A 27,708-nucleotide genomic window follows, 5' to 3' on the forward strand; every position below is an offset into this window, starting at 1 on the left:
ATATCAGGTGAATGAGCTGCAGTTAAGCAATTAGGCAGTTAGACAAGGGTAGATAGATAACCTTCAGAATAACATTTCCTGCTGGCCGAACGGCCCATAATTAAGTCCCTTCCTGCTTGCAACCCCCATAATTAAGTCCCTTCCTGCTTGCAACCCCCATAATTAAGTCCCTTCCTGCTCTCAACCACTTTTGCCTACCTATATATGCCTTGAGAGTAAAATAAAATTTTGGAGCTTGATCAGACGTCCTGTCTTGCTCTCATTCTTTGTGTCCCTTGTCCCTTTCATTCGCCGGACCTCCCTTTAGGTCCCCGTTGAAGACCCTGCTGGCCGGGGCACAGAAGGAACATTGCTAAACTGTTTTTATGAGGCTACAGTCACCCTGACACCCAAACCACACAAAGATGCAACAAAGAAGGAGAATTGCAGACCAATCTCCCTCATGAACATTGATGCAAAAATACTCAATAAAAAACTGGCAAACTGAATTCAAGAACACAGTAAATATATATATTGTCCTGAGGGCTATCTCAGGCTCACCTTCACAAGTATATCCCTCTACTAATACCTTGCTTGTCTAAGCCCATCATGGACACATCCTGGAGAATGAAATATATATATATATATGTGTGTGTGTGTATATATATATATATATATATATATATATATATATATATATCCACCATGATCAAGTAGGCTTCATACAGAGATGCAAGGATGGTTCAAAATACAAAAATCTGTCAGTGTAATCCACCATATATCAAACTGAAAGAAAAAAATCCACATGATCCTCTCATTCGATGCTGAAAAAGCCTTTGACAAAATCCAACACCCCTTTATGACAAAGGTCGTGGGGTGATCTGGAATACATGGAAGATTCCTAAATGTAATATAGGCAATTTACAGCAATCTGACAGACATCATCAAATTAAATGGAGAGAAACACAAAGCGATTCCACTAAAATCAGGAAGAAGACAAGGCTGTCCCCTCTCCCCATGTTTATTCAATATAGTACTCGAAGTTCTAAGTAGAGCAATAAGACAACAATATAATATCAGGGGGATACAAATTGGAAAGGAAGAAGTCAAACTTTCCCTATTTGCAGAATATACGATAGTATGCATAAGTGACTGGGAAATTTCTACCAGGAAACTCTAACAGCTGATAAACACTTTCCCACCTTGCTGGAGGAAGACTGATTGAGTGAGATGAAGTGTGATGATCTTAGCAAGTGTCCTTTTGTGTTTCTAGGTTAGTTCTACCTTTCCTTCCAATACTTGAATTCCATCAATTTCATCAAGGCAATCATGTGAAGCTGTGGGAATGTGAGACAGGGCTATTGCAATTTTGAGTGTTGAATATCCAGTATTTCTATCTTATCCTCAGGGTCTCAGTTGTGGCAGCCATGAATAAGCGGTCTCTTGTGGCTGTGATCTAAGTGACAGAAGGCCCAGGGTATTGACTCTCAATGGAGAGTGCCCAATTATGAGGTGCTAAAGATGTCTGTAGATGATAGGAACTTGTTCACAGAAAATCCTTAACATTCTACAGAAAGTCCTCAGAACTAAATGAGCAAAACTAGTAAATTTGTTGGCTAATGAAATGAACATGCCCAAGTGAGATGTATTACTATATACTAATATTGACCATGAACAACTGGATTTTTGTTTTTCCCAGCAGTAGTGGAGCTTGAACCTAGGGCCTCATGCATGCCCAGCAAGTGTTCAGCCCCTGAGCAATAATAGTCCCAGCCTTAACAGTGAACAATTGGAAAGGAAATGAAGAAAGTATTTATTTATGAAAGCACCAAAAAGAATAAAATACTTAGAATTAACTCCACCAAGGAGATAAAAGACTTGCACTCAGAAAACTACCAAATAAGAGATGATGAAAGAAGACAAGAAATGACAGCCATTGGGGTTGATGGGTTGGAAGACTTAATCTCATTATCACTGTTGTACTGCAGTACTGGGATTGAACTCAGGGCTTTGTGCATTGTAAGCAATGCACTACCACTGAACTGTACTCTAAGCTCTGCCTTCTAATTTTTATTTAGAAACAGGATGTCACTAAATTAATCAGGCTGGCCTTGAAGTGGTTGTGGTAGGCACTTTTAGAACTTGATACTCTTGCCTCAACTTCTTGAGTGGCTGGAATTACAGGAATAAGTCAGCTTGGTGAAAGACTTTTTTTTAATAGATGACAATATCCCTGAATGCAGTCTATCAGTTCTATGCACATCAGATCAAAACCCCAGTGGCATTTTGCACAGAAATAGCAAAGTCCATTCTAGCTGTCCTGAAACTCACTATATAGATCAAGCTGGCCTCAAACTCCCAGAGATCCACTTGTCTCTGCTCTCAAGAGCTGGGGTTAGAGGCAAGCACCACCATACCTGGCCATAAAATTATCTTGAAAAAAAAAACAATAAAATTGCAGGATATTGTACATGATTTCATAATTTTAGTACAAAGCTAATATAGTCCACTGCTGACATAAAGGCAGACATACAGATCAGTGTACTAGAATTGGAAAGCCTGGAATTGCTCATTAACACTAGCCATGATTAAATTAAAGATTAGTTAACATGATAAATATGTGTATTTATGGAGCACAGGTTTGCATATGTATTATAATGTGTGTCAGATATGCACAGTTGGCATATCCAGCATTTCATCTGTCACTTTTTCTGTTTGTTAAAAACATTCGTTTCTGCTGGCTCTTTTGAATTAATTGGTGTGAAACAGAGTTGTCCTATTGAGTTACAGAACTTGGAAGGCATTCTTGCTGTCCATCTGCCCCTTGTGACCATATGAATTTTGATCAGGCTGCTAAGACTGCACAATGTTGGAAGAATAATCAGTTAAATAAGGTATGTTTAGAAAATGGGATATCAAGGTAAAAGAATGAAATTAAGCCTTCACTTAACAACATATAAAAAATCAATACTACATAGATCAAGGGCCTAAAATGGAGCAGAGCTGAAAGTCATCAGACGTTTAGGAGACAGGATGAAAGCACCTTGAAATTAGATTCGAATGGTGTCTTTATTATGATGCCAGATGCATCATATTGGCCTTTTGGCTGCTTATATGTCTCTACACCACATGAATGTTTTGTACAGAAGAGGGTGCTGAATTCCTTGGAACTTCAGTTAGAGACAGTAATAAGATGCCATGTGGGTACTGAGAATTGAACCCCTGTCCTTTGGAAGAGCTGCTAGGGATCTTAACTATTGAGCTATCTCTCCATGTATTTGGTTTATGGGACTGGAGAGATAACTCAATAGTTAAGAATCAAACACACACAAACACACACACTACTACTACTATTACTACTACTGCTACTCAAAAAAAAGTTATCAGAAAAAAAAGAGTCTTGTGCAAGGAGCATGAGAAAAAGGAACTCAGTATATGGGCCACCAAGATGGCTCAGTTGGGAAGGTGTGCCTGACCTATTCCCTCCCAGTACCTGCCCCAACTGCCACACAGATAGACATAAATGAACAAACAATGAGGGACAGCGAAATGGCTTAGCAGATAAAGGGCCTGCTCACCTACCTGAGTTCAATTCCCTGTCCCCTGAGAACTGGCCCTCACAAATTGTCCTATGACCTCCACAAAATAGGTGGGGAACACCCATACAAAATGAATAGATATGCAAATGTAGTAAGAAACTCAATACAGGACCTTTCTATCTATGAAATTTATATTTATGGATCAAAACCTTGGAAACAAACTACTTGGAAAAGTGTCTCTACAATGAAAAATGTATTGCTTCCTCCTATTTGTCCTGTATTCAAGACAGTAAGACTAGTGTTTATGCAGTATTCATATTAGATACTGGAAATAATCTAAAGAAAATTTGATTGTGTGGTATGGGGTGTAATGTAACATCAATATTTTACTAGATTCTGAGGGTGGTCTGTGTGTGTGACTCAGACCCTAAACTCTTTTTTTTTATTGTTGTTGTTTTTGTTTTTCTAGACAGGGTTTCTCTGTGTAGTTTTGCGCCTTTCCTGGAACTCACTTGGTAGACCAGGCTGGCCTCAAATTCACAGAGATCCGCCTGCCTCTGCCTCCCGAATGCTGGGAATAAAGGTGTGCGCCACCACCGTCCGGCTAGACCCTAAACTCTTAATCACTTTGCATTTCTATTTGATATATTGACTTCTATTGTTGTTATTATTGACAGAGTCTCACAATGTAATCTGGGCTGTCCTTGTACTACTTTTTTTCATTAAGATAATTTCTGTTTATTTTACACACCAACCACAGATTCCCCTTTCCTCATTCACTCAGCCCTCATTGTTTCCACTCTATACACCCCCTATTGCCACCGCTTCCAAGGCAAGGTCTCCCATGGGGAGTCAGCAGAGCCTGGTCCATTCAGTTGAGTGGCCTTGTACTTCTATGCCTCCTGCTTCATGTTCTCTCTCTTTTGAGACAGGGTCTCACTATGTAGCTCAGGCTAACCTGAAACTGGCTACTAAGACCAGGGTGATTAAGAACTCATAGAGATCCAACTGCCTCTGCCTGTGGTGTGCTGGGGTTAAAGGCATGCAGCACTTTGCTCAGCTTGCTTGATGTGTTATCATGAGATTAACATGCATCCATCACCAAGCTGGATGTATTTGTTTCCTGACCAGTGTTTTCCTCCTTGTGACTTTGACCCATTCTGCACTCTGTTGATGAAGAAACTGCCTCCACCCCTAACACTGTGGAGTAAGAAGGCAATAGAAGTCACTCACGTATTATGTCCAGCTGGATGGGGTCACTCCTCTTGGAACTGACTTGATTGGATACTTCACACTGATAGTCCCCAGAATGCTCAATCCTGGCAGAGACTATTTCCAGGGTGCTGTTGTTCGGGGACAGCCTCATGCTATTCGTGATTCTCAGACTCTGGCCTTTGAAGAGCCAATGGATTGAGATCCCAGTGTTGTTTGACAAGCACTTCAGGAACACAGAGGTCAGGTCTTTGACTGTGGTATTGGTGAGTTGGATGGAGGGTTTAGTCACTGGTTCTGTGAATAAACAGTGGAGGGGACCAGCTGAGAGTCCTTCACCCTCAGAGATATCAGCCAGCTCCCAGGGCCCGTAGAATGAAGGGGCCCTCTGCAAGATCACATGTTCAAGATATGGTCTGTAAGGAAAGAACTGAATCTTCCTCGTACCAAGACCACCCCCAATGACCCTGACTCAGGTTATTTGTGTAGATTCCACACTGGGAGCCTCTTCAGCACACATGTCCAGAAATCTCATAAGGAGGGATGTATTTCCCAATGATATTTGTGGTAATTCTTGCTCACATTTTCTGTGAGTGTCAACAGTTAGGTTGTGCCTTTATGAAATAACCTTTTAATTTTTATTAAAAAAAATTGTCATAGGGTTAACATGGCCTAGCTAATCTTAAAGGTGTTAAAAGCTAGACCTCAGGATTGGTAAAAATCCATATTTGAAGAATTTCTGTCTGTAGAAAAATTGTATTTCCTGCTCCATGGATATGGATTAAATACTACAGAGAAGAAGTGAATAGTCACAGTGCTGACCACAGCCTGACACTCTAATCCTCAGTACTGATATTTTTGAGAAAGGGTCTCACTGTATAATCCTAGCTCACTTGCAACTTGCTATGTAGACCAGGCTGGCCTCAAACTCACACTCTCTACCTGCTTCTCCTTCCTCAGTGCTGGCATCAAAGATATGTGCCACCACACTCAGCTGACATTTGTTTTTTGAACCTTGAGAAGAGGAAGCAAAAGAGCATCATCAACTGTCAGTGACATAGTTCACCCTGACTCAGAACAGGGATTCCACCCACCTTCTCCACCCACTCTTCCCATCCCATGGAGTCAGAGCTGAGCCAGGCACCACACCCATGAGACAGGAGCAGAACTCTGAGCAGAGAATATTGCCCATGTATGGGGAATATTCTCCTCCAATTTGGAGAATAAGAATGTGAGCACAGTTGAAATGCCTGGGTGTTCCTTATAGGTTATGGAGGTCATAAAATGAAAATGGAGAGGATAGGAAAGCTTGTGTTAGGCACAGAAAGAAATCTTGACCTGAAGGCTCTCCTAACCATGGAAAGTCCCTCACACAAGCAAAGGCTTTCCAAGACTGGGAGAACCTCCTCCTCACATTGCAGGCTCCATCCCTCTCAGCCAGAAACCAGAGAACCAGGAGGTCAATAGACATAGGGATGGAGCAGGTGGCATGGAGGAAGACTGAGTTTTGCTTGTTCCCATAGGCATGGGCTGGAAATTAAATGCTTCTGCATCTTCCCAGAAAGCCAAAAGATTCCACTCCAAACCTGGTGCTGATATTTCTGAGACCCACTTACTAAAGACTCTAAAGTTCTTGACCCTGACAATAATTGGAACATCTACAAATAGGTGATTTTAAACAAAGAAGCCCAAACTACACAATGGGGAAAAAAGCACCTTCAACAAATGGTGCTGGCATAACTGGATGTCAACTTGTAGAAGGCTGCAAATAGATCCATATCTGTCACCATGCACAAAACTTAAGTCCAAGTGGATAAAACTCCTCAACATAAATTCAGTTACTCTATACCTGATAGAAGAGAAAGTAGGAAGTAGTCTTGAATGCATTGGCATAGGAGATCACTTCCTAAATATAATACCAGTAGCATAGACACTGAGAACAACAATTAATAAATGGGACCTCTTGAAAATGAAAAGCATTTGTAGGGCAAAAGACACAGTCAATAAGACAAAATGACAGACTACAGAATGGAAAAGACCTTCACCAACCCCACATCTGACAGAGGGCTGATATCAAGAATATATAAAGAACTCAAGAAAATAAACATCAAAATACCCAACAGTCTAATTAAAAATGGGCTACAGAGCTAAACAGAGATTTATCAACAGAAGAACCTCAAATGGCTGAGAGACATTTAAGGAATTTCTCAACATCCTTAGTCACCAGGGAAATGCAAGTAAAAACAACTCTGAGATACCATCTTACACCTGTCAGAATGGTTAAGATCAACAACACTGAAGACAGCTTATGTTGGAGAGGATGTGGAGCAAGGGGAACACCCCTCCACTGTTGGTGGGAATGCAAATTTATACAGCCACTTTGGAAATTAGTATGATGCTTTCTCAGAAAATCGGGAATTGATCTCCCTTTGACCCAGCTATACCACTCTTGAGCATATACCCAAGGAATGCTCAATCACACCACACAAGGACATATGCTCAACTATGTTCATAGCAGCCTTATTTGTAATAGCCAGAACATGGAAACAATCTAGATGCCCTTCAACTGAAGAATGGATAAAGAAAATGTGGTACATATACACAATGGAGTACTACTCAGCAGAGAAAAAAATGACAGCATGAAATTTGCAGACAAATGGAAGGAACTAGAAAAAATCATCCTGAGTGAGATAGCCCAGACTCAGAAAGACAAACATGGTATGTACTCACTCATAAGTGGATACTAGATGAAAAGCAAAGGATAACCAGACTGCAACTCACAGCTCCAGGGAGGCTACCTAGTAAAGAGGACCCTATGAAAGATACAGGATTGCCCAGTGATGGAGAAATGGATGAAATCTACATGAGCAAACTGGGGTTGAGAGGGGGTAACAGAGGGCAAGGGTCAGGGGAAAGAGAGTTTAGGGGAGCAGGAGGTCCTAGCTGGATCAGGAACAGAGTGGGAGAACAAGGAAAGATATCATGATAAATTAAGACACCATGGGAATAGATGCAGAGTGCAAGAGTGGTCCCCAGAAACACACATAGATGACTCCACTATAGACTACTGGCAATGGTTGAGAAGGTGCCTGAGCTGACCTACACTGGTGGTCAGATAGCTGAACACCCTAACTGTCATGATAGAACCCTCATCCAGAGACAATGGAAGCAGATACAGAGATCCATGGCCAATCTCCAGGTGGAACTCCAGAAGTCCAATCGACTAGAGAGAGGAGGGATCATATGAGCAAGAGATATTGAGACCATGATTGGAAAAAGTACAGAGACAACTAGCCAAACTAGTGGAAACACATGAACTGTGTCCAATAGCTGAGGGACTCCCATGGAACTGGATTAGGCCCGCTGGAAAAGTGAAACAGTTATGCAGCTTGACCTGTTTAGCAGGACCCCAGGCAGTGGGACCAGGACCTGTCCTTAGTTCATGACCTGGCTTTTTGGAACCTAGTGCCTATGCTGAGAAACTTAGCTCAGCCTTGGTACAGGGAAAGGGAACTGTACCTACACCAACTGAAGGTACTAAGCTCTGCTGACTCCCCAGGGAAGACCTGGCCTTGTTGGAGGTGGGAATGATGGGTGTGTTTGGGGATGGAAGGCTGGGAGGTAAGAGGAGGGAGGACAGAGGAATCCGTGGTTGAAATGTAAAATGAGTAGAACATCTCTTAATAAAAAAGGAAAGAAAAATATATTAAAAAATTCATTTCTGCTGGCTCTTTTGAATTAATTGGTATGAAACATAGTTGTCCTATTGAGTTACAGAAAGTAGAAGGCATTCTTCCTGTCCATCTGCCCCTCTGTGACCAGATGAGTTTTGAACAGGCTGCTAAGACTGTTCAATGATGAATGAATAATGAGTTAGACAAGGGATGTTGGGGAAATGGGATGTCCAGGTAAAAGAATGAAGTTAAGCCTTCACCTACAACATATACAAATCAGCTCTACATGGATCAAAGACCTAAAATGGATCAGAGCTGAAAGTCATCAGATTTTTTGGAGACAGGATGAAAGCACCTTGACATTGGATTTCGAATGGTATCTTTGTTATGATGCCAGATGCACCATATGGGCATTTTGGCTGCTTGTATGTCTCTGCACTACATGCATGTTTGGTATATGAGGAGAAGAAATGAGGGAGCTGAATTCCTTGGAACTTCAATTAGATACAGTAATAAGCTACCATGTGGGTGCTGGGAATTGAACCCCTGTCCATTGAAAGAGTTACTAGGGCTCTTAACTATTGAGCTATCTCTCCAGTCCCATTAACCATATGTATACACACACATACTACTAACCATCACAAATAAACAGTTATTAGAAAAAAGTGTCTTGTGCAGGGATGTCATGCTTCAAATGTCAGCATGAGGATAAGAAACTCAGTACATGGGCCACCAAGATGGCCTCAGTTGGGAAGAGTGCCTGCTGAACTCACTCCCAGTACCTACCCCTAATTGCCACACAGAAATAAATGCAGCACTGTGCTCAGCTTGCTTGATGTGTTATCATGAGATTAACATGCATCCATCACCAAACTGGCTGTATTTGTTTCTTGACCAGTGTTTTTCTCCTTGTGACTTTGATCCATTCTGCACTCTTTTGATAAAGAAACTGCCCCCATACCCAACACTATGAAGTAAGAAAGTAGCAGAGGTCACTCACGTATTATGTCCAGCTGGATGGGGTCACTCCTCTTGGAACTGACTTGATTGGATACTTCACACTGATAGTCCCTGGAATGCTCAAACTTCACAGAGTATATTAGGAGGGTATGGTTGCTTTCAGACAGCCTCATGCTGTCTGTGAGCTCCACACTCTGGCCTTTGAAGAACCAATGGATGGAGATCCCAGTGTCATTTGACAAGCAGGTCAGGAACACAGAGATCAGGTCTTCAAATGTCTTGTTGGTGACTTGGATGGAGGGTTTAGTCACTGGTTCTGTGAATAAACAGTGGAGGGGACCAGCTGAGAGTCCTTCACCCTCAGAGATATCAGCCAGCTCCCAGGGCCCATAGAATGAAGGGGCCCTCTGCAAGATCACATGTTCAAGATATGGTCTATAAGGAAAGACCTGAATCTTATTCCTACCAAGATGACCCACAGTGGACTTGACTCAGGGTGTTTGTGTAGATTCCACATTGGGAGCCTCTTCAACCCAAATGTCCAGAAATCTCATGATGGGAAGAATGTATTTACCAATGATTATTGTGGGAATTCTTGCTCACATTTTCTGTGAATGTGAAGAGTCAGGTCCCTCTTTTTATGAAATAGCATTTTGTTTCTTTTTTATTTATTTATTATTTTATTTTCCAATATAATTTAATTCTACATATCAGCCATGGATTCCCTTGTTCTCCCCCCTCCTGCGCCCCTCCCCTTCCCTTCAGTTCACCCCCCATTCCCATCTCCTCCAGGGCAAAGACTACTCCGAGGGTTGAGATCAACCTGGTAGACTCAGTCCAGTCCGGTCCAGTCTGCTCCTCCCAGGCTGAGCCAAGTGTCCCTGCATAAGCCCCAGGTTTCAAACAGCCAACTCATGCACTGAGCACAGGACCCAGTCCCTCTTTCTCGCCAACTGGATTTCTGTGGGCCTCTCTAGTACTTTGCTTTTTCCTATTCTCATGTGGTCTTCATTTACCATTGTCTCCTATTTCTTGTTCTCCCTCTCAGTTCTTAATCAACAAAGATGCCCCCACAATGGACTGCTGGCAATGGTCAAGAGACAGCCTGAACTGACCTACTCTGGTGATAGGATGGCCAAACACCCTAATTGTTGTGCTAGAAACCCCATCCAATGACTGAGGAAACTGGATGCAGAGATCCACGGCCAGGCCCTGGGTGGAGCTCCGGGAGTCCAGTTGGCAAGAAAGAGGAGGGTTTATATGAGCAAGAATTGTTGAGACCAAGGTTGGATAAAGCACAGGGACAAATAGCCAAATAAATGGAAACACATGAACTATGAACCAATGGCTGAGGGGTCCCCAACAGGATCAGGCCCTCTGAATAGGTGAGACAGTTGATTGGCTTGATCTGTTTGGGAGGCCCCCAGGCAGTGGGACTCGGTCCTGTGCTCAGTGCATGAGTTGGCTGTTTGAAACCTGAGGCTTATGCAGGGACACTTGGCTCAGCCTGGGAGGAGGGGACTGGACCTGCCTGGACTGAGTCTACCAGGTTGATCTCAACCCTCAGGGGAGTCTTTAACCTGGAGGAGATGGGAATAGGGGTGTGGACTGGGGGCAAGGAGAGGGAGGCGAAAGGGGAAAGAACAAGGGAATCCATGGCTGATATGTAGAATTAAATTATATTGTAAAATAAAATAATAATAAAAAATTTGAAATTAAAAAAATACAAAAATTTGTCAATGTAATCCACCATATATCAAACTGAAAGAAAAATCCACATGATCATCTCATTAGATGTTGAAAAAGCCTTTGACAAAATCCAAAACCCCTTCATGACAAAGGTCTTGGGGTGATCAGGAATACATGGAAGGTTCTTAAATGTAATAAAGGAAATTTACAGCAATCTAACAGCCAACATCAAATTAAATGGAGAGAAACACAAAGCGATTCCACTAAAATCAGGAAGAAGACAAGGCTGTCCCCTCTCCCCATGTTTATTCAATATAGTACTCGAAGTTCTAAGTAGAGCAATAAGACAACAATATAATATCAGGGGGATAGAAATTGGAAAGGAAGAAGTCAAACTTTCCCTATTTGCAGAATATACGATAGTATGCATAAGTGACTGGGAAATTTCTACCAGGAAACTCTAACAGCTGATAAACACTTTCCCACCTTGCTGGGGGAAGACTGATTGGGTGAGATGAAGTGTGATGATCTTAGTAAGTGTCCTTTTGTGTTTCTAGGTTAGTTCTACCTTTCCTTCCAATACTTGAATTCCATCAATTTCATCAAGGCAATCATGTGAAGCTGTGGGAATGTGAGACAGGGCTACTGTGATTTTGTGTTTGAATATCCAGGGTCCAACTGTCTCTGCCTCTGGTGTGCTAGGGTTAAAGGCAGGCTGCACTCTGCTCAGCTTGCTTGGTATGTTATCATGAGATTAACATGCATCCATCACCAAGCTAGCTCTATTTGTAATTTGAACCATGTTTTCCTCCCTGTTACTTTTACACATTCTGCACTCTGATGATAAAGAAACTGCCCCCACCCGCAACACTATGGAGTAAGAGGGGAACAGAGGTCACTCACCTATTACATCCAGCTGGAGGGGGTCACTCATCATGGACTCAAGTGGATTGGATACCTCACACTGATAATCCCCTGAATCCTCCCTCCTGGCAGGGAATATTTGGAGGCTGCTATTGTTCTGGGTCAGTGTCATCCTATTCATGATCCTCAGACTCTGGCCTTTGAAATACCAACTGATGGAGTTATCAATGTCAATTGACGGGCACTTCAGGAACACAGAGACCAGGTCTTTTTCTATGGTTTTGTTGACTTGGATGGAGGGTTTAGTCACTGCATCTGTGGATAAACAAGGGATGGGGCCAGCTGAGAGTCCGCCAACTTCAGAGATCTCAGACAGCTCCCAGAGTCCATAGAATGAAGTAGCCCTCTGCAAGATCACATCTTTGGGTTGAAGATATGTTCTGCAAGAAGAGAGCTGAATCTTACTCCATCAAGATCACCCACAGTGGCCCTGACTCAGGATATTTGTGTAGATTCCACACTGGGAGCCTCTTCAACCCACCTGTCCAGAAATCTCATGGTGGGGAAATGTATTTCCCAATGATTTTTGTGGGAATTCTTGCTCCCACTTTCTGTGAGTGTGAATTATCAGGTCCCTCTTTTATGAAATAGATTTCTGTGGTGGTATTCTAATTGTACTGAAATGTGATTTTGATTGTATGTTACTAAATAAAGTTACCCGGGAGTCAGAGCTATGTGTCTGTCACACATAGACGAGTGTGGCGGTGGTGGCACACACCTTTAATCCCATAGATCTCTATGTGTTCAGGGATACAGCCAGCATTGGAGACATATGCCTTTAAGACCTAGGAGGCTGTACATTCAGACAGTGACGAGGCAGTCACATGTTTGGGTTTACAACCAATGAGAAGGCAGAATGACTGGAAAATCGATTTACAGACAGGAAGTAGCTCTTTCGGGAAGCTGGGACACCGCAGGCGGAAGGGTGAGATTTTAGCTCTGAACTCTGACCTCTCGGCTTTCTCTTTTACATTGTTTCTGTGTTTCTTATTTAATAAGACGGTTGGTTACATCTACAGATTTCTGTTTATTTTTTATTAAATAATTTGTCATAGGGTTAAGATGGCCCAGCTAATCTTAAAGATGTTAAAGGCTCTACCTCAGGACTGGGAGAAATCCCTAACTGAAGAATTTCTGTTTGTAGAAAAATTGTATTTCCTGTCCCATGGATATGGATTAAATACTACAGAGAAGTAAAGAGGCACAGTGCTGACCACAGCCTGCCACTCTAATACTCAGTGCTGATAATTTTTGAGACAGGGTCTCACTGTACAGTTCTACCTTGCTTGGAACTTGCTATGTAGACCCAGCTGGCCTCAAACTCACACTATCTACCTCTTCTACCTACTCAGTGTTGGCATCAAAGGTGTGGGCCACCACACTCAGCCAACTTTTTTTTTTTTTTAGAACCTGAGAAGAGTAAGCAAAAGAACATCATCAACTGTCAGTGACATGATTTCACCCTGACTCAGAACAGGGCTCCCAGAGACCTTCTCCACCCACTCTTCCCATCCCATGGAGTCAGAGCTGAGCCAGCCACCCCACACAGAGACAGGAGTAGACATGCTAGCTAGCGGAGGTCTAGTCCCGATGTGGGCGGAAATTTCTATTCGTATTTGGAGAATAAGAATGTGAGCACAGTTGAAATCCCTGGGTGTTCCTTATAGGTTATGGAGGTCATAAAATGAAAATGGAGGGGACAGGAAAGCTTGTGTTAGGCACAGAAAGAAATCCTGACCTGGAGGATCTCCTAACCATGGAAAGAACCTCACACAAGCAAAGGCTTTCCAAGACTGGGAGAACCTCCTCCTCACATTGCAGGCTCCATCCCTCTCAGCCAGAAACCAGAGAACCAGGAGGTCAATAGACATAGGGACAGAGCAGGTGGCATGTGGGAAGACTGAGTTTTGCTTGTTCCCATAGACATGGGCGGGAAATTAAATGCTTCTGCATCTTCCCAGAAAGCCAAAAGACTCCACTCCAAACCTAGTGCTGATATTTCAGAGATGTACTTACTAAGGACTGTAATGTTCTTGAGTGTGGTCTTACTGAGGACAGTGACAGCTATAGATGAGGCAGGTATAAGATCCACTATTATTAGTATGGTTGTTGGGAATATAGAGCTCTTGGGAGGATGATTGGAGCTCTCCATTGACAAACCAAGAGTACTGTACAGGTGAGTTAGCATCTGTGTGGCAGATGTGAGGTTTGTCCTTGAATGTAAATGAATATTTGAGGGGGATATGATCAGGACATTTAAATCATCTGGAGCAAACAGAATAAAGTCACATGTGACGTCAGCTTAGGGAAGGGGAAATCCTGTTCTGTAGAAGGACATAGTATCTCTTTGAGCTGTGCTTTAACCTCAGTTGAGCAGGTCCTATTCAGAGCTGGGGCGCAGATTAGCAGAAGGGTACTCATTCAGCATTCACAAGCCCTGATCTTTCTCAAGTACAACACACAGATATCCCCACTGCACACACTTGAGTGCACTGAGACTAAGTCTGACATGTCCCCTGTCTCCATCACCCTGAGTCTTCTAGGCAGAATTCCCTGCATCCCATTAAAGCTCAATGCTGGGCATGTCCACAGAAGCTTGACCTGGAACAGGATGCCCTTGCAGCCTAGGTATCTGTAGGGTAGGTCTGTGTCATAAACCCAAGCGGACTGGGACTGAATATAGTAGCTCTAGCCCTCTGTTTTTAGGCAGTTGGGGCCAAGATGAAACAGAAAATATTTAAAGTAATGTTCTGAGAGAATGGGTCACTAATGGAGTTCCTCACTGGGTTCCAGGTTCATATTCATAGGTTCCTGTGTCAGTCCTTGTAGATGTAACCATCTTTTAAAATAAGAAACACAGAGCCGATTCAGAGATGAAAGCCAAGAGGTCAGAGCAATAGCTAAGAGCTGAGATTAAAAACCTTACCCTTCACTGTCGCTGCTGTCCTACCTCTCCGCAAGAGACCTACTTCCTGAGTGTTTGTGCTTTTTATTGACTTTCTGTTCTGCCTTGTCATTGGTTGTAAACCCAACCACATGACCTCTTTGTCACTGCCTGTCTGTACAGACCCCCAGGTCTTCTATGGTTGGTATTGAGATTAAAGGTGTATGTCTCCATGCTGGCTGTATCTTTGAACACACAGAGATCCACCTAGCTCTCTGCTTCCCAAGAGTTGGGATTAAAGGTGTGCACCACCACCGCCCAGTTTCTGCTATGGCTTGCTATTAGCTCTGACCCCCAGGCAACTTTATTTATTATCATACAAACAAAACCACATTTCAGTACAATTAAAATATCACCATAAGTCCTCATAACACTGAGTAAAGTAAGAATCCTGTTGTCCTCAGACAGTTTCAGCCTGTCCTCTTCTGAGAGGCTCTGATCATTTATCCTCAACAGGTAGGTTGTATTCTGAGTCCTAGGCTCACACATTAATGCTACTGAGTCCTTACCCTCCATGGGATTGGAATTGTTGGTTGTGATGTTGGTCTTGGGTAGTGGTGCTGTGCTGACCACAGAGAGATGATTGCCCTGTGTGGTACTTCTGACTCTTGCAAGGCCTCTTACAACCAGAGACAGTCTCTTAACTTTCAACCAACCCAGATCCTTAAAGAATCAGGCAGGAAGCAAATTACAGGCAGAGGGAGTGGCTGAGTGCTTAGAGATAATGGGACCTCCTGTGCTGTGTATGAGAGAAGAAAAGACTCTCACAAGTGAACTGAACTGCAGTGTTTGGTGATGGTCAGACTCAAGACTTAGAATGAGATGCCTCATTTTATCTCCTGGTCCTCAGGGACCCAATGCCAGCCTTGAGACACAAGGTCTGAGTCCCTCCAGCTACACTGACCTCCCCTCCTGAGTATAAACCAGAACCCTCCAAGCCTTTGCTGTTCAGGGCTGTCCTACAGATGGTTCATGATTAGTCTTCTCATTGAGCTTCCCTGAGAAACCTGACAGCCTGTCAGAGATCTCACAGAGCTCAGGATCTGGATGACATTAAGGTGTGGCTGGGCTACAGGTGGACCATTCTTGTCAGGTGTTTGATGTTGATTCACATGAAGAAGGGAGTCCTGATTTCACAAAATGATCTAGAAGAGTGAAGGTACCTAGTACCATTTCCATGGTGGGGAGGCTGGAGATGTGGCTGTGGACAGATAGCTTGTGCTATCTACAACCTGTGTGACCCTGACTCAGTGACTGTGTTTCCTGTCTCAGATTCCCTATAATAGGACACATGGTAAATGATCATTGCCACACCTGCAAGTTAAACTTAAATGTGAACAACAACCTTCCCTTCCACCAAGCAGTGTCTGTTAGTGTTTGCCTGCAGGAAATAATCCCTAGGCGGGACCATGAGAGGCAAAGAGCTGCCATTTGTACACTTTTTCTTCTATCCCTTTAGGGCTCTTGACCTTCCTGGGAGGTCTCAGAAGACCATCTGAAGAGCTGGCTGAATGCCTTTCCTACCTCTCCACCTATGCTGAGCACACTGAGTCTCAGGAGGAGATGCCCAGGTGACCTACCTCAGACATGGCTCTCAGAGGCTATCAGCAGGCTCCCAGTCTCTGATCCATTGTTGTCCCCTGTCAGCTCCAACAGGAGATCAAATTCCAACCCAGTCTACAAGCTTTTTGGATTCCTGGATCAGTCTGGCATGGAATTCTTGAGAAAAGCTATTTAGGGGTGAGACTCTCATGGTTTCCTCAGCCAGGCCCTGCCTGAGTCCTGAAGGGTCTTCCTCAAGGCCATGTTCATGATGAACATCTAAGACCATGGGAAGAGTCTAACATGCCTGAGCTCAGTTACCACACCCCTCTTCTCTGAGGGTGGATTCAAGTGGGGCATCCTGATTTATTGCCATTTTCAACACTGTGTGTCATTTACTAAATGTTTGTATCACAATGTTGGGACCATGACACAGAGTCATCCAGGAGTGACAGCTCTATAGGTGAAGTAGGATTAGTTCCACCCATGACCCAGAGGTTACAGAGAATTACTCACAGTATATTTGAAAATCCACGGATAGATTCGTATCAACAGAGTATAGATTCGTCATTGTTGCTTTGTAGCCTCTTGTGTCATTCTTACTGACATTCCTGATGAGCAGTGATCCATTTTGGTACATTGTCATTTTGTCACGGTACTGAGGCTCAGTTACTATTAAAGTTGGTTGAAGAGTAATTGTGGCTATCACGTGCTTCGCAGAGTTTTTTTCCTCGTACCAGTAAAAGCGAGTGAATTGCAAGGGCAGACCGTGGACAACTAGAAGAACGTCATTCCCTACAGCAACAATGAGTGGAAATGCTTCAAGTGTCATGTATTGGGCAGTGGTGGGAGAGGTCCAGCAGGTTAAAAGAGAGACTAAGAGGGAAGAGAGAAAAAAAGTCTATCATTATTACGACTTTTGCTTTTGGTAGAAATGTGAAATGTGAGTGTTTAACTCTCAGCCTTGGTGTTTGTGTCCTGGTGAGGGGAGGTCAGCAGCATCACCCCCATTCATCAGTACCCCCTGAATCTTTCCACTTTATGAAACTGGCTTCATAGTGTCTACACAGCTCACCCCTCACTGCCCTCAGATCCCTCATCACACTCAGAAACCATAGTGTAGCATGTCTTTTCTGACCTCCTCCTCTAAAAGACTCTGTGCCTTCACATTCTGACCGGTCCCTGCTCTGTTTCCTCTGAAGTGCTTGTCAACCCCTGGGCCCACCTTCTAGATGTCCTTGCTGCTCTGTCTTCCTGCCAAATAGTAGCAGGGCTTTGTGAGGAGGACTAGTTTGATTTGGTTCAAACCTCTCTACCTCAAATGGGCTCAGATACCTGTGAGGAAATGAGTGTCCCAGAGCCTGGGGTTTATTTGCAGATTTCTCAGGGTCCTACATAATGATGTTGTTTACTTGCCCACTTTGAGTTTTACTTGGAGAGTCACCCTGATGGAGTTGTCAACTTGAGTCTTCAGGATACAGTGGCCAGTGCTGATAAATCTACAATGGGGAACAACTGAGTTTTTCCTCCCCACTTCCCAATTCCCATCCACTGTGAGCTTCCTGATGGTCTCAGGCTTCAAGCAGAGCCAGATGTCATTTCTCAGGCTCCTTCCCTCTCCCAGAAGACCCCATCCAGTCTGTGAACTCCCCAACTCTCTACTCCAGAGGAAAGTCTCCTCACCTGTGAGCAGGAGTCCCCTCCAGGAGACCTGTCCTTTGTGGAGAGGGGCTGAGGTGAGCTCCATGGTCTCTATTATGGCCTAGGCTCTTCCTCTGTAGAGGAGGTTTGACTCTCAGGCTGCTGCCAAGCTTGGCTCCTGTGGTGTCTGCTCTGATTTTATTCCCAGACCTCAGCCTCCTCCCAGAGGAGGGCACTTCCTGGAGTCAGATGGGCTGGGGGTGGAGTCTGTGTGTGTGCATTGCTCTGTTCTTCTGTGAGTGCTGCCTCCCATCCTTCTGTTCCTTTGTTGTTCAGTGTTCTAGAACATACTTTGAGCCAAAAGGCTGAGAAATGTCCTGTGTCCCAAGAAAACAGCAGCTCACCCCAGGGCCTTGTCCCTGAACTCCCTATAGCCAAGTGTGTATAACCTTGAGACCCCAAAACCTAGCAGAGCCCAGTCTGCCCTGTGATCTCAATGCTCAGGGAAGGTGGGATTTATTCCCAGCAGAGAGTGGCAGTCTGCTCTAGGGGCAGAAAAGGTCCAGCTGTGTGATGCCTGTGGAGGGCCCAGACCTGTCATCACTAGTGTCACCAGTCAGGTGCCTGATGAAGGAATACATGTTATCTCAGGGGTTCATATTCTGCTCTGCAGAAGGAGGTGACCTGTGTGTCCTAGGAAGAGGACCCTGTGCTCCAGCTTCTTATGGAGGGCACCAGGGAGACTCCTCCACCCCCAGTTTCCTTCGCTGGCTGAATGTGATTCAGGTCTGCCTATGCCCTCCCTGAACTTCTGGGTTGTCTTTGCTCTCCTTGGTGATTGCCCTGTGATCTTCCTGTCTTTCCTCATGGATGATAAGAGAAGGGAGGGGACTAAATAGGGTCTCCTTGCAGAGTGGGGTCTCAGTGACAAAGAAAACGATTATGTGAGGGAGCCTAGGTCTGTTGGACCTGGGTTGGAAACAAGGCTGCAAGATAGGGTCACACCTCAAGGAGTTTTCCCTGTTGATTATGTGTTTTATTGTCGCCCCCTGTTGTTCATGAGGAGACCTGCAGCTCATGTTAGGGCTACTGCAAGGATGGTAGCCAAGCTCCAAATGCTGGAATGAAGCTGAGCACCAAGTTACCTGAAGGTCCCAGTGAGCAGCAGCCTTTGAAGATCTAGGTAGATTTTTGCTGGAGACCATAATAGCTGAGGTAATCACTGCCATTTTGATCTGCAGTTCGAGGAGGACTGATGATGTTGAGCCCACTTTCCTATGTGTTTTTATTAATATTTTTTGTATATGTTGTTCAGGACAGGAATATCCAAGTCCTTTGCAAACTCTAAAATCATTTTATTCCACCTTTAAATTTTAAAGCAAAGTACATTCATTCACTAACAATAAGACATTCTAGACTTACAACATAAAATGAAAACTAAACCAAACACTGCAAACTTTTCAGTGTTGCTAATTCCTGGTGTGTTAGTCTTGGGGATTCAGGGGCAGTATGTCGGCATTTCCTGGAATTTTCAAAAATTCCCCAATTATGATGATTTAAACATACTTTGGAAACTTTTACTCACTGGATTTCCTGTTTAAAGAATAACGCACCCTAAGTTGGTAGCACTTAAGAACTGCAGTGTACAGGGACATTTAAAAGATGAAAAACATAACTTCAAATTTGGGCTCCCAGTAAGGTGACAGCACAGAGTTACTGGTGGATATTGCTTGTTAAAAACCTGTTTTACATCAAAACCTTGTTCCATGTTGAGAGAACAAGCATTCAGAGAACCCACACAATGTACAGCATGTATGTGAACTCACTAGGGAGTGTTTTGTCTCTGTAAAATTACCCTTTCATATTCTTCTTCTTATATGTTGTACTGTACCTCTACATATTTAACTACATATGTACATGCATACATTATATAGGCTAGGATCCACACACAAGAAAGAACACGTAGTTTTTCCTCTGAGTTTGGGTGATCTTATTTAACAGTATATATTCTAAGTCTATCCACTTTCCTGTAAAATTTGTGATTTCATTTTTTCTAGGGATGAATAATATTTCATTTGCTATATACACTACACTTGCATTAGGCATTCATCTGTGATGGGCATCTAGATTGGTTCATCTCCTTGCTATATTGAATAGACCAGCAGCAATCATGGGGTGCCAATATCTCTATGGTAGGGTACAGGATCTCTGGGTATATGCCCAGTAAAATAGCTGAGTTGTGTGATATTTCAAAGGGACTTCCACAAGCTCTAGATAATGACTGTATTAATTTTCACACCCAGCAGCAGTTAATATGTGTTCCTCCTTCTCCACATCCTCTGCCACATTTGTTGTCAGTTATTTTGATTATAGCCAATCTACCTGGGGTGAGCTGGTATCTCACAACATATTTAATTTGCATTTCCCTGATGACTAGGGATCATTTTTTCCTGAGTTGTATCAGTTATTTATTCTGAACACAAAAGCTGTACCATATAGACGAATTACAAATATGTTTCTTCGTGTCATTTCAGTTTGTGGTTTTAATTCATAAACTTACTGTCTTAGGGTTACTATTGTTGTGATGAAAAAAACATGATTAAAAGGAATTTGGGGGAAGAAATCGGGTATTTATCTTACACTTCCATATCACAGGAACTCAAACAGGGCAGGAACCTGGAGGCAGGAGCTGATGCAGAGGCCCTGGAGGAGTGCTGCTTATTGGATTGCTACTCATGGCTTACTCAGGCTGATTTCCTTTAGAACAAAGAGCCACCAGCCCAGGAATGGGTCCACCAACAATGGGCTTGTCCCTCCCCCATCAAGCACTAATTAAGAAAATGCTCTTCAGGCTTGCATACAGCCCAACCTTTTTTTGGTGTTGTTATTTTTTTCATTTATTTTACATACCAACCACAGTTTCCCCTCCTTCCTCACTTCCTATTCCCTCCCCCACCTTCCATCCTCCCTCCCATCCATCCCCTCCTCTTCCATTCAGAAATGGACAGGACTCCCATGGCAGTCAACAAAGCATTACATATCAAGTTGAGGCAGGACTTAGTTCCTCCCCCTGCATCAAGCTTCACAAGGCATCCTAGCATGGGGAATATGTTCCAAAAAGCCAGCTGAAGCACCAGGAATGCATGATCCCACTGCTAGAGGCCCCACAAACAGACAGAGCTACACAACTGTCACCCACATGCAGAGGTCCTGGGTTGGTCCCATGAAGGCCCCCTAGCTGTTGGTCCAGAGTCTGTGAGCTCACTAGCTTGTTTCAGTTGTCTCTGTGGGTTTCCACATCATGATCCTGACCTCCCCTGCTCTTACAATCCCTCCTCCCTGTCTTCAACTGGACTCCTGAAGCTTGGACTGGCCATTGACTGTAGATCTCTGTGTCTCTTTTCATCATTTACTGGATGCAGGCTTCCTGATGACAACTTGGATATTCACCACTCTGGTTACAGGAGAAGGCCATTTCAGGCCCCCTCTCCACTATTGCTAGTGTCTTAGCTGGGGTCATCTTTGTGGATTCCTGGGAGTTTCCCTTGCACCAGGTTTCTCTATAACCCCTAATTGGTCCATTTATCAAGATATCTCTTTCATTACTCTCCCCCTCCATCCCATCGCAGTTCAACCACTCATGCTCCCATCCGCCCATCCATTTCCTTCTTTTCCCCCATCCCCATTCCCAGTTTACCCAGGAGATCTCATGCATTTCCCCTTCCCAGGGAAATCCATGTGTCCCTCTTATGGTCCTTTTTGTTATCTAGCTTCTCTGGGGCTGTAGATTGTAGCCTGGTTATCCTGTGCTTTACATCTAATATCCACTTATGAGTGAGTACATACCATGTTTGTTTTGCAGGGTCTGGGATAATTCACTCAGGATGATTTATTTTCTATATACATTTGCCTACAAATGTCATGATGTCATTTTTTATTACTGTTGAGTACTTCATTGTGTAAATGCACCACATTTTCTTTATACATTCTTTGGTTGAGGGGCATCAAGGTTGTTTCCAGGTTATGGCTCTCACAAAAAAATGCTTCTATTGAACATAGTTGAGCAAGTGTCCTTGTGGCATGATGATTGAGCTTCCTCTTGGTATGTTCAAAATTGGTATATCTGGGTGTTTAGGGAGATTGATTCCCATGTTTCTGAGAAACTCTCATACTGATTTCCAAAGTGGTTGTACAATTTTGCACTCCTACCAGCAGTGGAGGAGTGTTCACCTTACTCCACATCCTTTCAAATATGGGCTGTCACCAGTGTTTTTGATTTTCGTCATTCGGAGAGGTGGAAGATGGTATCTCAGAGTTGTTTTGATTGGCATTCCCTGATGGTTAAGGATGTTGAACATTTCCTTAAGTGTTTCTTGGCTATTTGAGATTCTTCTGTTGAAAATTCTCTGTTTAGATCTGTACCCCATTTTTAAATTGGATTATTTGGTATTTTGAGGTCTAGTTTCTTTAGTTCTTTATATATTTTGGAGATCAGCCCTATGTAAGATGTGGGGCTAGTGAAGATCTTTTCACATTCTCTAGGCTGTCGTTTTGTCTTATTGATCATGTGCTTTGCCTTACAGAAGCTTTTCAGTTTCAGTGTATCCCATTTATTAATTGTCAATCTCAGAATCTGTACTACCTGTCTTATATTCAGGGTGTTTTCTTCTATGCCAATGCATTCAAGGCTACTTCCCACTTTCGATTCGATTAAGTTCAGTGTCACTGGATTTATGTAGAGGTCGTTGATCGACTTGGATGTGCAGGGAGATAGATATAGACCTATTTCCATTCTTCTACATGTGAATATCCAGTTATGTCAGCATTGTTTGTTGAGATGTACAGCCAGATCTTATGGAGGCATTTTCACAACTGGTGTTACCTCTTCTCACATGACTTTTAAGTTGACGTAAAATTATACAGCACACATACTAAATCTTACTAAACTAAAGGTCAATACTCATCGCAAAATCAACTTTAGCACTTTATATGAAATTCTTCTAGAATTTAAAAGCAAATTAAATTTTCACATTTGAAAATCTTTTAAAATAATTTTATGTCCTTTAAAAAATTAAAAAAAAATTGTCTCCTTTTGCTTCTCAGAAAGCCTAAGGAGTTAAACCAGTTCTCTATTCTTTTTTTTTCTTTTTCAAGATTTCAAAGAAAGAGTTGAGAGAGTTCATTTTATGTCCTAAGTATCTTTCTTTTTCTTCAAAGAGTGAAGAGAATTGCAGACTTGCTTTAAAGCATGTTTACAATTCATTATTTGATACAAGCCCATATATACATACATATAAATGTATCTTGGTCATATACAATCCCATTATTCTCTCATCACTTCCCAATCTTGCTGAACTCTTATTCCTAAAATGCTCCCCTCCTACATGTTTCATGTATGCATATGTAATTTATTATATGTGTGTGTGCGTGTATGTGTGTGTGTGAGTGGGTGTGAATGAGTGTGGGTGTGCACCACAGTGTGCAGAGGTCAAATGGTAACTTTTAGGAGTTGGTCCTCTCTTTCCATTCTTACATGAATTCTTGAGGTTAATCTCAGGTCATCAGGCCTGTGCAGCAAGTGCTTTTAGTAGGCATCCATCTCACTGGGCCTCCATCTTTGTCTATGTGTTCAACACTGTGTTATTTAGGGTTTCTTACATGAGCACGGATGGTGAGGTGGTTAATTTCCACACACACTGATCAAGAGACACCTGTGCAGTTCCTATAGTATAGGAAATTAAGCACTGCAGAAAATAATTTCCCATCCCTCAGTGGCCACTAATTGCCAATGGGTTCTGAAGAAAGGGTGTGGCCTCTTGAGCCACTATCTGGTCCATTCCAGAAAGTCCTTGCTGCTGCAGATTCCTTGACATTTCTTCCTTCAGCAGTTTCCAGGTTTCAGGTTCACATGGATTTTTGTATGAATGACAAATAGGGACCTAGTTCTGTTCTTCTATTCAGTTTCCCAATGAACACTTGTCAAATTGGTTGTCTTTACTTGGATGTATTTTTTGGCAATGTGTTTTTGGTCACAGGTCAGCTGTAGCTGCTCAGTTTATCTCTAGGTCCTTTGTTCTGATGCACTGGTTTGAATGTCTATGTCTTACAAGTAACTATACCATGTTGTTAGGTTTGCTGTTAGGGATATTTGACATGGAGCATGGTGATTCCTCCAGCATTCCTCTTTCTGCTCAGGGTCACCTTGCCCATTTGGGGTCTCGTTTGCTTCTGTGAGAATGTAGTGTTTTCTATTTCTCTTCACAGAAACATTTTTGGAATTTTGATCCCCATTTGGTACTGATATTTAGATCACCTTTGGTAATATAGATATTTTCACAGCATTAATTCTGCCAACCTGTGCACCTGGAATTCTTTTTTATCTGGTGTTTTTATTTAGGTCCTTTCTTCGGTATTGTATGTTTTTTAAATTTAACTTAATATTAATATATATATATGTATGTATGTATTGTGTTTTCTTGTGTGTATAAGTGCACACATGTGTTTCTGCAAGCCATGGTGCACATGTGGAGGACAGAGGATAATTTTGGAAGCCAGCTCTCCTCTTTCAGCTCAGGTTGCCAGGCTTGGGTGGCAGGGCTTTGACTCTCCATGCCACCTCTCCAGCTGTGCTGTTATGTTTTGATTTAAGTCTCCCACATTGTTGCTCAAGTTACTCTTATTTTTATTTATTAGTTTTTAATTATTTTTAGATATTTTGCTTATTTATTAAGCTATTATATGTGGGATTGTTGCCCTGATATCTTTAAAGTGTGTCCAATTATGTTTTTGTCTTTCAAGATTATTTTTATACTCTATTTTGTCTTTTTAAAACTGTACTTCTACTGAGCAGTGGTGGCACACGCCTTTAATCCCAGCAATCGGGAGGCAGAGTCAGGCGGATCTCTGTGAGTTCGAGGCCAGCCTGGGCTACCAAGTGAGTTCCAGGAAAAGGTGCAAAGCTACACAGAGAAACCCTGTCTTGAAAAACCAAAAACCAAAAAAAAAACCCTGTACTTCTGCAGTTTTTAATGGAGGGCATCTGTCCAAGGCCAGGAGCATTTTAGAGGCTATGCTATCTTTGGTCTTTTGTGCAGGGGTCCTGGGGTATCCAGACTGCCTTCCATTAAGGAATCCAGGTCCTTGAACACCTGTTCCCTGTGAAGGAGATGTGGGTTCCAGGCTGAGAGCAGCATGTGCTTTGGCAGTTTCACATATTGGTCTTTCTGCATCACTGCCACATGTTTCTCCCTGCAGCTACAGGCCTTGGGCTATGTGAAGAGATGCTCTGGTAGATTTATGACCTCTGTTGGGCAGCAGGACTGGGCAGGGTGAGTACACTTGGACATGTTGTGCCTGGAGCCCTGGCTCAGGAGACGTCCTTCAGGAAGGATGGCCTGTGTGCTTTTCTTTGGCTGTGGACTGGAGGGAGCTGGCAGTCCTGGTGTTCCACATGCTCTCTCAGATCTCCAGCTGAGAATTTGGCCCTGAGTTGGTGCTGTCCCTGCAGAAGGCTGAGGTAGACAAGGATGGCCATAGACGGGTCTCACCTACCCCAGACAGATGTGGACAAACTGGGGAGGGAATGAGTCAGTCTGTCTCTGTCTTGCCCATGGCAGTGGTATAGGTTACAGAAAAGCTGTAACAATGCCAGGAGTCATGTGTGTGGAGCTGGGCATCAGTCACTGCAGCTGGATGCTGGACAGTTTTCTCCTCCCCAGAGCTCTGGCACTAACAGTGTCACTCCCTCCATGTGGCAGTTCTCACAGAGACATAATGCCAAACAACTCTAAGGTGCTGACAGTCCCACAAGAGTGACCATGCCAAAGTATCCACAGGGACAGTTTTGCTGAGAGAACCAGCTTTCTGCAAGTCAGAGAAAGGAGAGAGGAGGTGTTTCTTTGGTGATAGTGCATTAACACCCAGGAGATATTATCTGAGGGGTCAAAGCTTAATTCTTCACTTCAGTTTTCTCTTTCTGCTGCTTCTTTTCTTCCTGTGTTATATTCTTCTTCCCTGCTGTTTCCTTCTTCCTCCCTGATGTTTCCTTCTTCCCTGATGTTTCCTTCTGCTTCGCTCTGTTTCCCTTCTATGTTCCTTATTTTTCCCTTATCACTTTTATACCTTCTAAGACAAAAATTTCTAAACAAGAAAAGATTACCTGAGAATCACTAGTTATATATTTTCCAAAAACAAATGAAAATCTTTACACATAGAGAAATCACAGTATGATAGCAAGTTACATGTTTTCCTTAAAGCCCACAAGCAGTTAAACATTTTGTTATGTTAATTTTCCCTGTATAACATCTTTACCCCAAAGCAATCACTATTTTATAATTGGTTAACAAAGTTTTAAGGAAGCCATGTATATTTCAGCCTGTTCCCTTTGTATTGGCAGGAAGCTGCTTGCGATTTCAGTGTAGCAGATACCTACAAACTTCATCCCTGTGTCCAGCTAACTGTCCATCTTTGTTTACATACAATAGGGGCATTTAATTTGTTTTCACAACTTTGCTTTTTCAAGCTGCATCCCAGGGCCTGTGATTAATTCTGTAAGCTACATGACCAAGGAACTCAGGCCTAACCTTGGGTGGTAGGGACATACTTGCCTTCTTTAATCATCAGACTGTTTTCCAACAGGCAGGATCCATGGGTCTATAATGCATGAGACTTCCTTGTTTTCAGGTTCCCTCCTCTGCAAATCCCACATCTAACCAAGGGGAATGTGACTTCTAGCCTATTTTTGTCTTTTTTTGGTGTCTCTTATGGGATCAATTGGCAGAATAACCCAAACTACTTCCCTAATCATCTTCACTACCTGTCTTAGTCACCTGTATCTTTTAGGCTGGCTCAGCAAGTTCAGTCAAATCATTGATCTAACTAAGCATCCTTGCTCTTACAAAAATCATCTTCTTTATGACCTCAAAGTAAAATGCCCAGTGGGGAGTGGAATTTTCCCAAGAAACACTCACGCTATTGTTGGAGAATATTACTTTAAGGTGTGTTACTTTTGTTTATATTGCATTTGTTTAACTCTGTGAAGCTGTGCTACTTTGACTTGTTTAAAACACCTGATGATATAATAAAGAGCTGAACCGCCAATAGCAACGCAGGAGAAAGGATGGGGGCAGGCAGAAGAAAAGATTAATAGAAGGAGAAAAAAGAGCAGGAGAGGAGAAAAGGGGCAGGGATGCTAGGGGACAACGAATAAGCCTCTCTGTGTGATTTATTTGGGAGCTGGGTGGCAGCCGGTCCCCAGAAGAGCGAAAACAAACAACAAAATTATGATGTTCCTATGTGGGCTAGAGTGAAAGAAAATCCAACCACACACTGTACTGGATACAGTGGCATCCTTTCACACAGTATGCACACCATGTCGCATACAGCAGGAACACAGCAGCAGCAAGCAGGAGGAAGCTCAGAAGCAGCAAGGGGCATTCTGGAGACTATTCTACTCCCCGGTGCCTCTCCAGCCTTTAGCTTTGCTATTTGGGGAATCAAACTCCATAAGCTCCATTGCTGATGGCAGGTCCTCATGACCACTGACAACATTTGAACTCCACTGTGACCCCTCCAGTCTCCTGTGGGTCCTCCCTTCACATCAAGC

At 43.1% G+C, this 27,708-nt stretch overlaps 1 protein-coding gene and 1 long non-coding RNA gene across 8 annotated transcripts in view; one reads left to right on the plus strand and one right to left on the minus strand.

Moving 5' to 3' along the window:
* The window catches only part of LOC143273866 (uncharacterized), a 72,999-nt gene extending 55,669 nt beyond the window's left edge, over positions 1–17,330 (plus strand). The window contains exon 4 of the long non-coding RNA XR_013052101.1: positions 16,381–17,330. This is a non-coding gene — a long non-coding RNA (uncharacterized LOC143273866). The remainder of the gene's footprint in view (positions 1–16,380) is intronic.
* Positions 1–27,708, minus strand: part of LOC102906027 (CEA cell adhesion molecule 1) — a 249,585-nt gene that overhangs the window by 180,920 nt on the left and 40,957 nt on the right. For 3 of the 7 annotated variants that reach the window (XR_013052079.1, XR_013052076.1, XR_013052081.1), the window contains exons 1-5: positions 18,147–18,423; positions 16,980–17,339; positions 11,957–12,232; positions 9,405–9,680; positions 4,752–5,027 (exon numbers count right to left, since the gene is read on the minus strand). The exons of 1 other annotated variant lie outside the window; for it this stretch is intronic. Coding sequence is in view for 1 of the 6 variants with exons in the window: in XM_076574164.1 (XP_076430279.1) it covers positions 18,147–18,210 (64 nt within the window). In the remaining 5 variants the exon portion in view is untranslated. Of the gene's footprint in view, positions 1–4,751; positions 5,028–9,404; positions 9,681–11,956; positions 12,233–16,979; positions 17,340–18,146; positions 18,424–27,708 lie in introns of those variants that run through there. 3 more of the 7 variants (XR_013052083.1, XR_013052082.1, XM_076574164.1) reach the window with 2 other exon arrangements.

The sequence above is a fragment of the Peromyscus maniculatus genome, chromosome 1, assembly GCF_049852395.1.
Source record: "Peromyscus maniculatus bairdii isolate BWxNUB_F1_BW_parent chromosome 1, HU_Pman_BW_mat_3.1, whole genome shotgun sequence".
Classification (NCBI taxonomy): domain Eukaryota; kingdom Metazoa; phylum Chordata; class Mammalia; order Rodentia; family Cricetidae; genus Peromyscus; species Peromyscus maniculatus.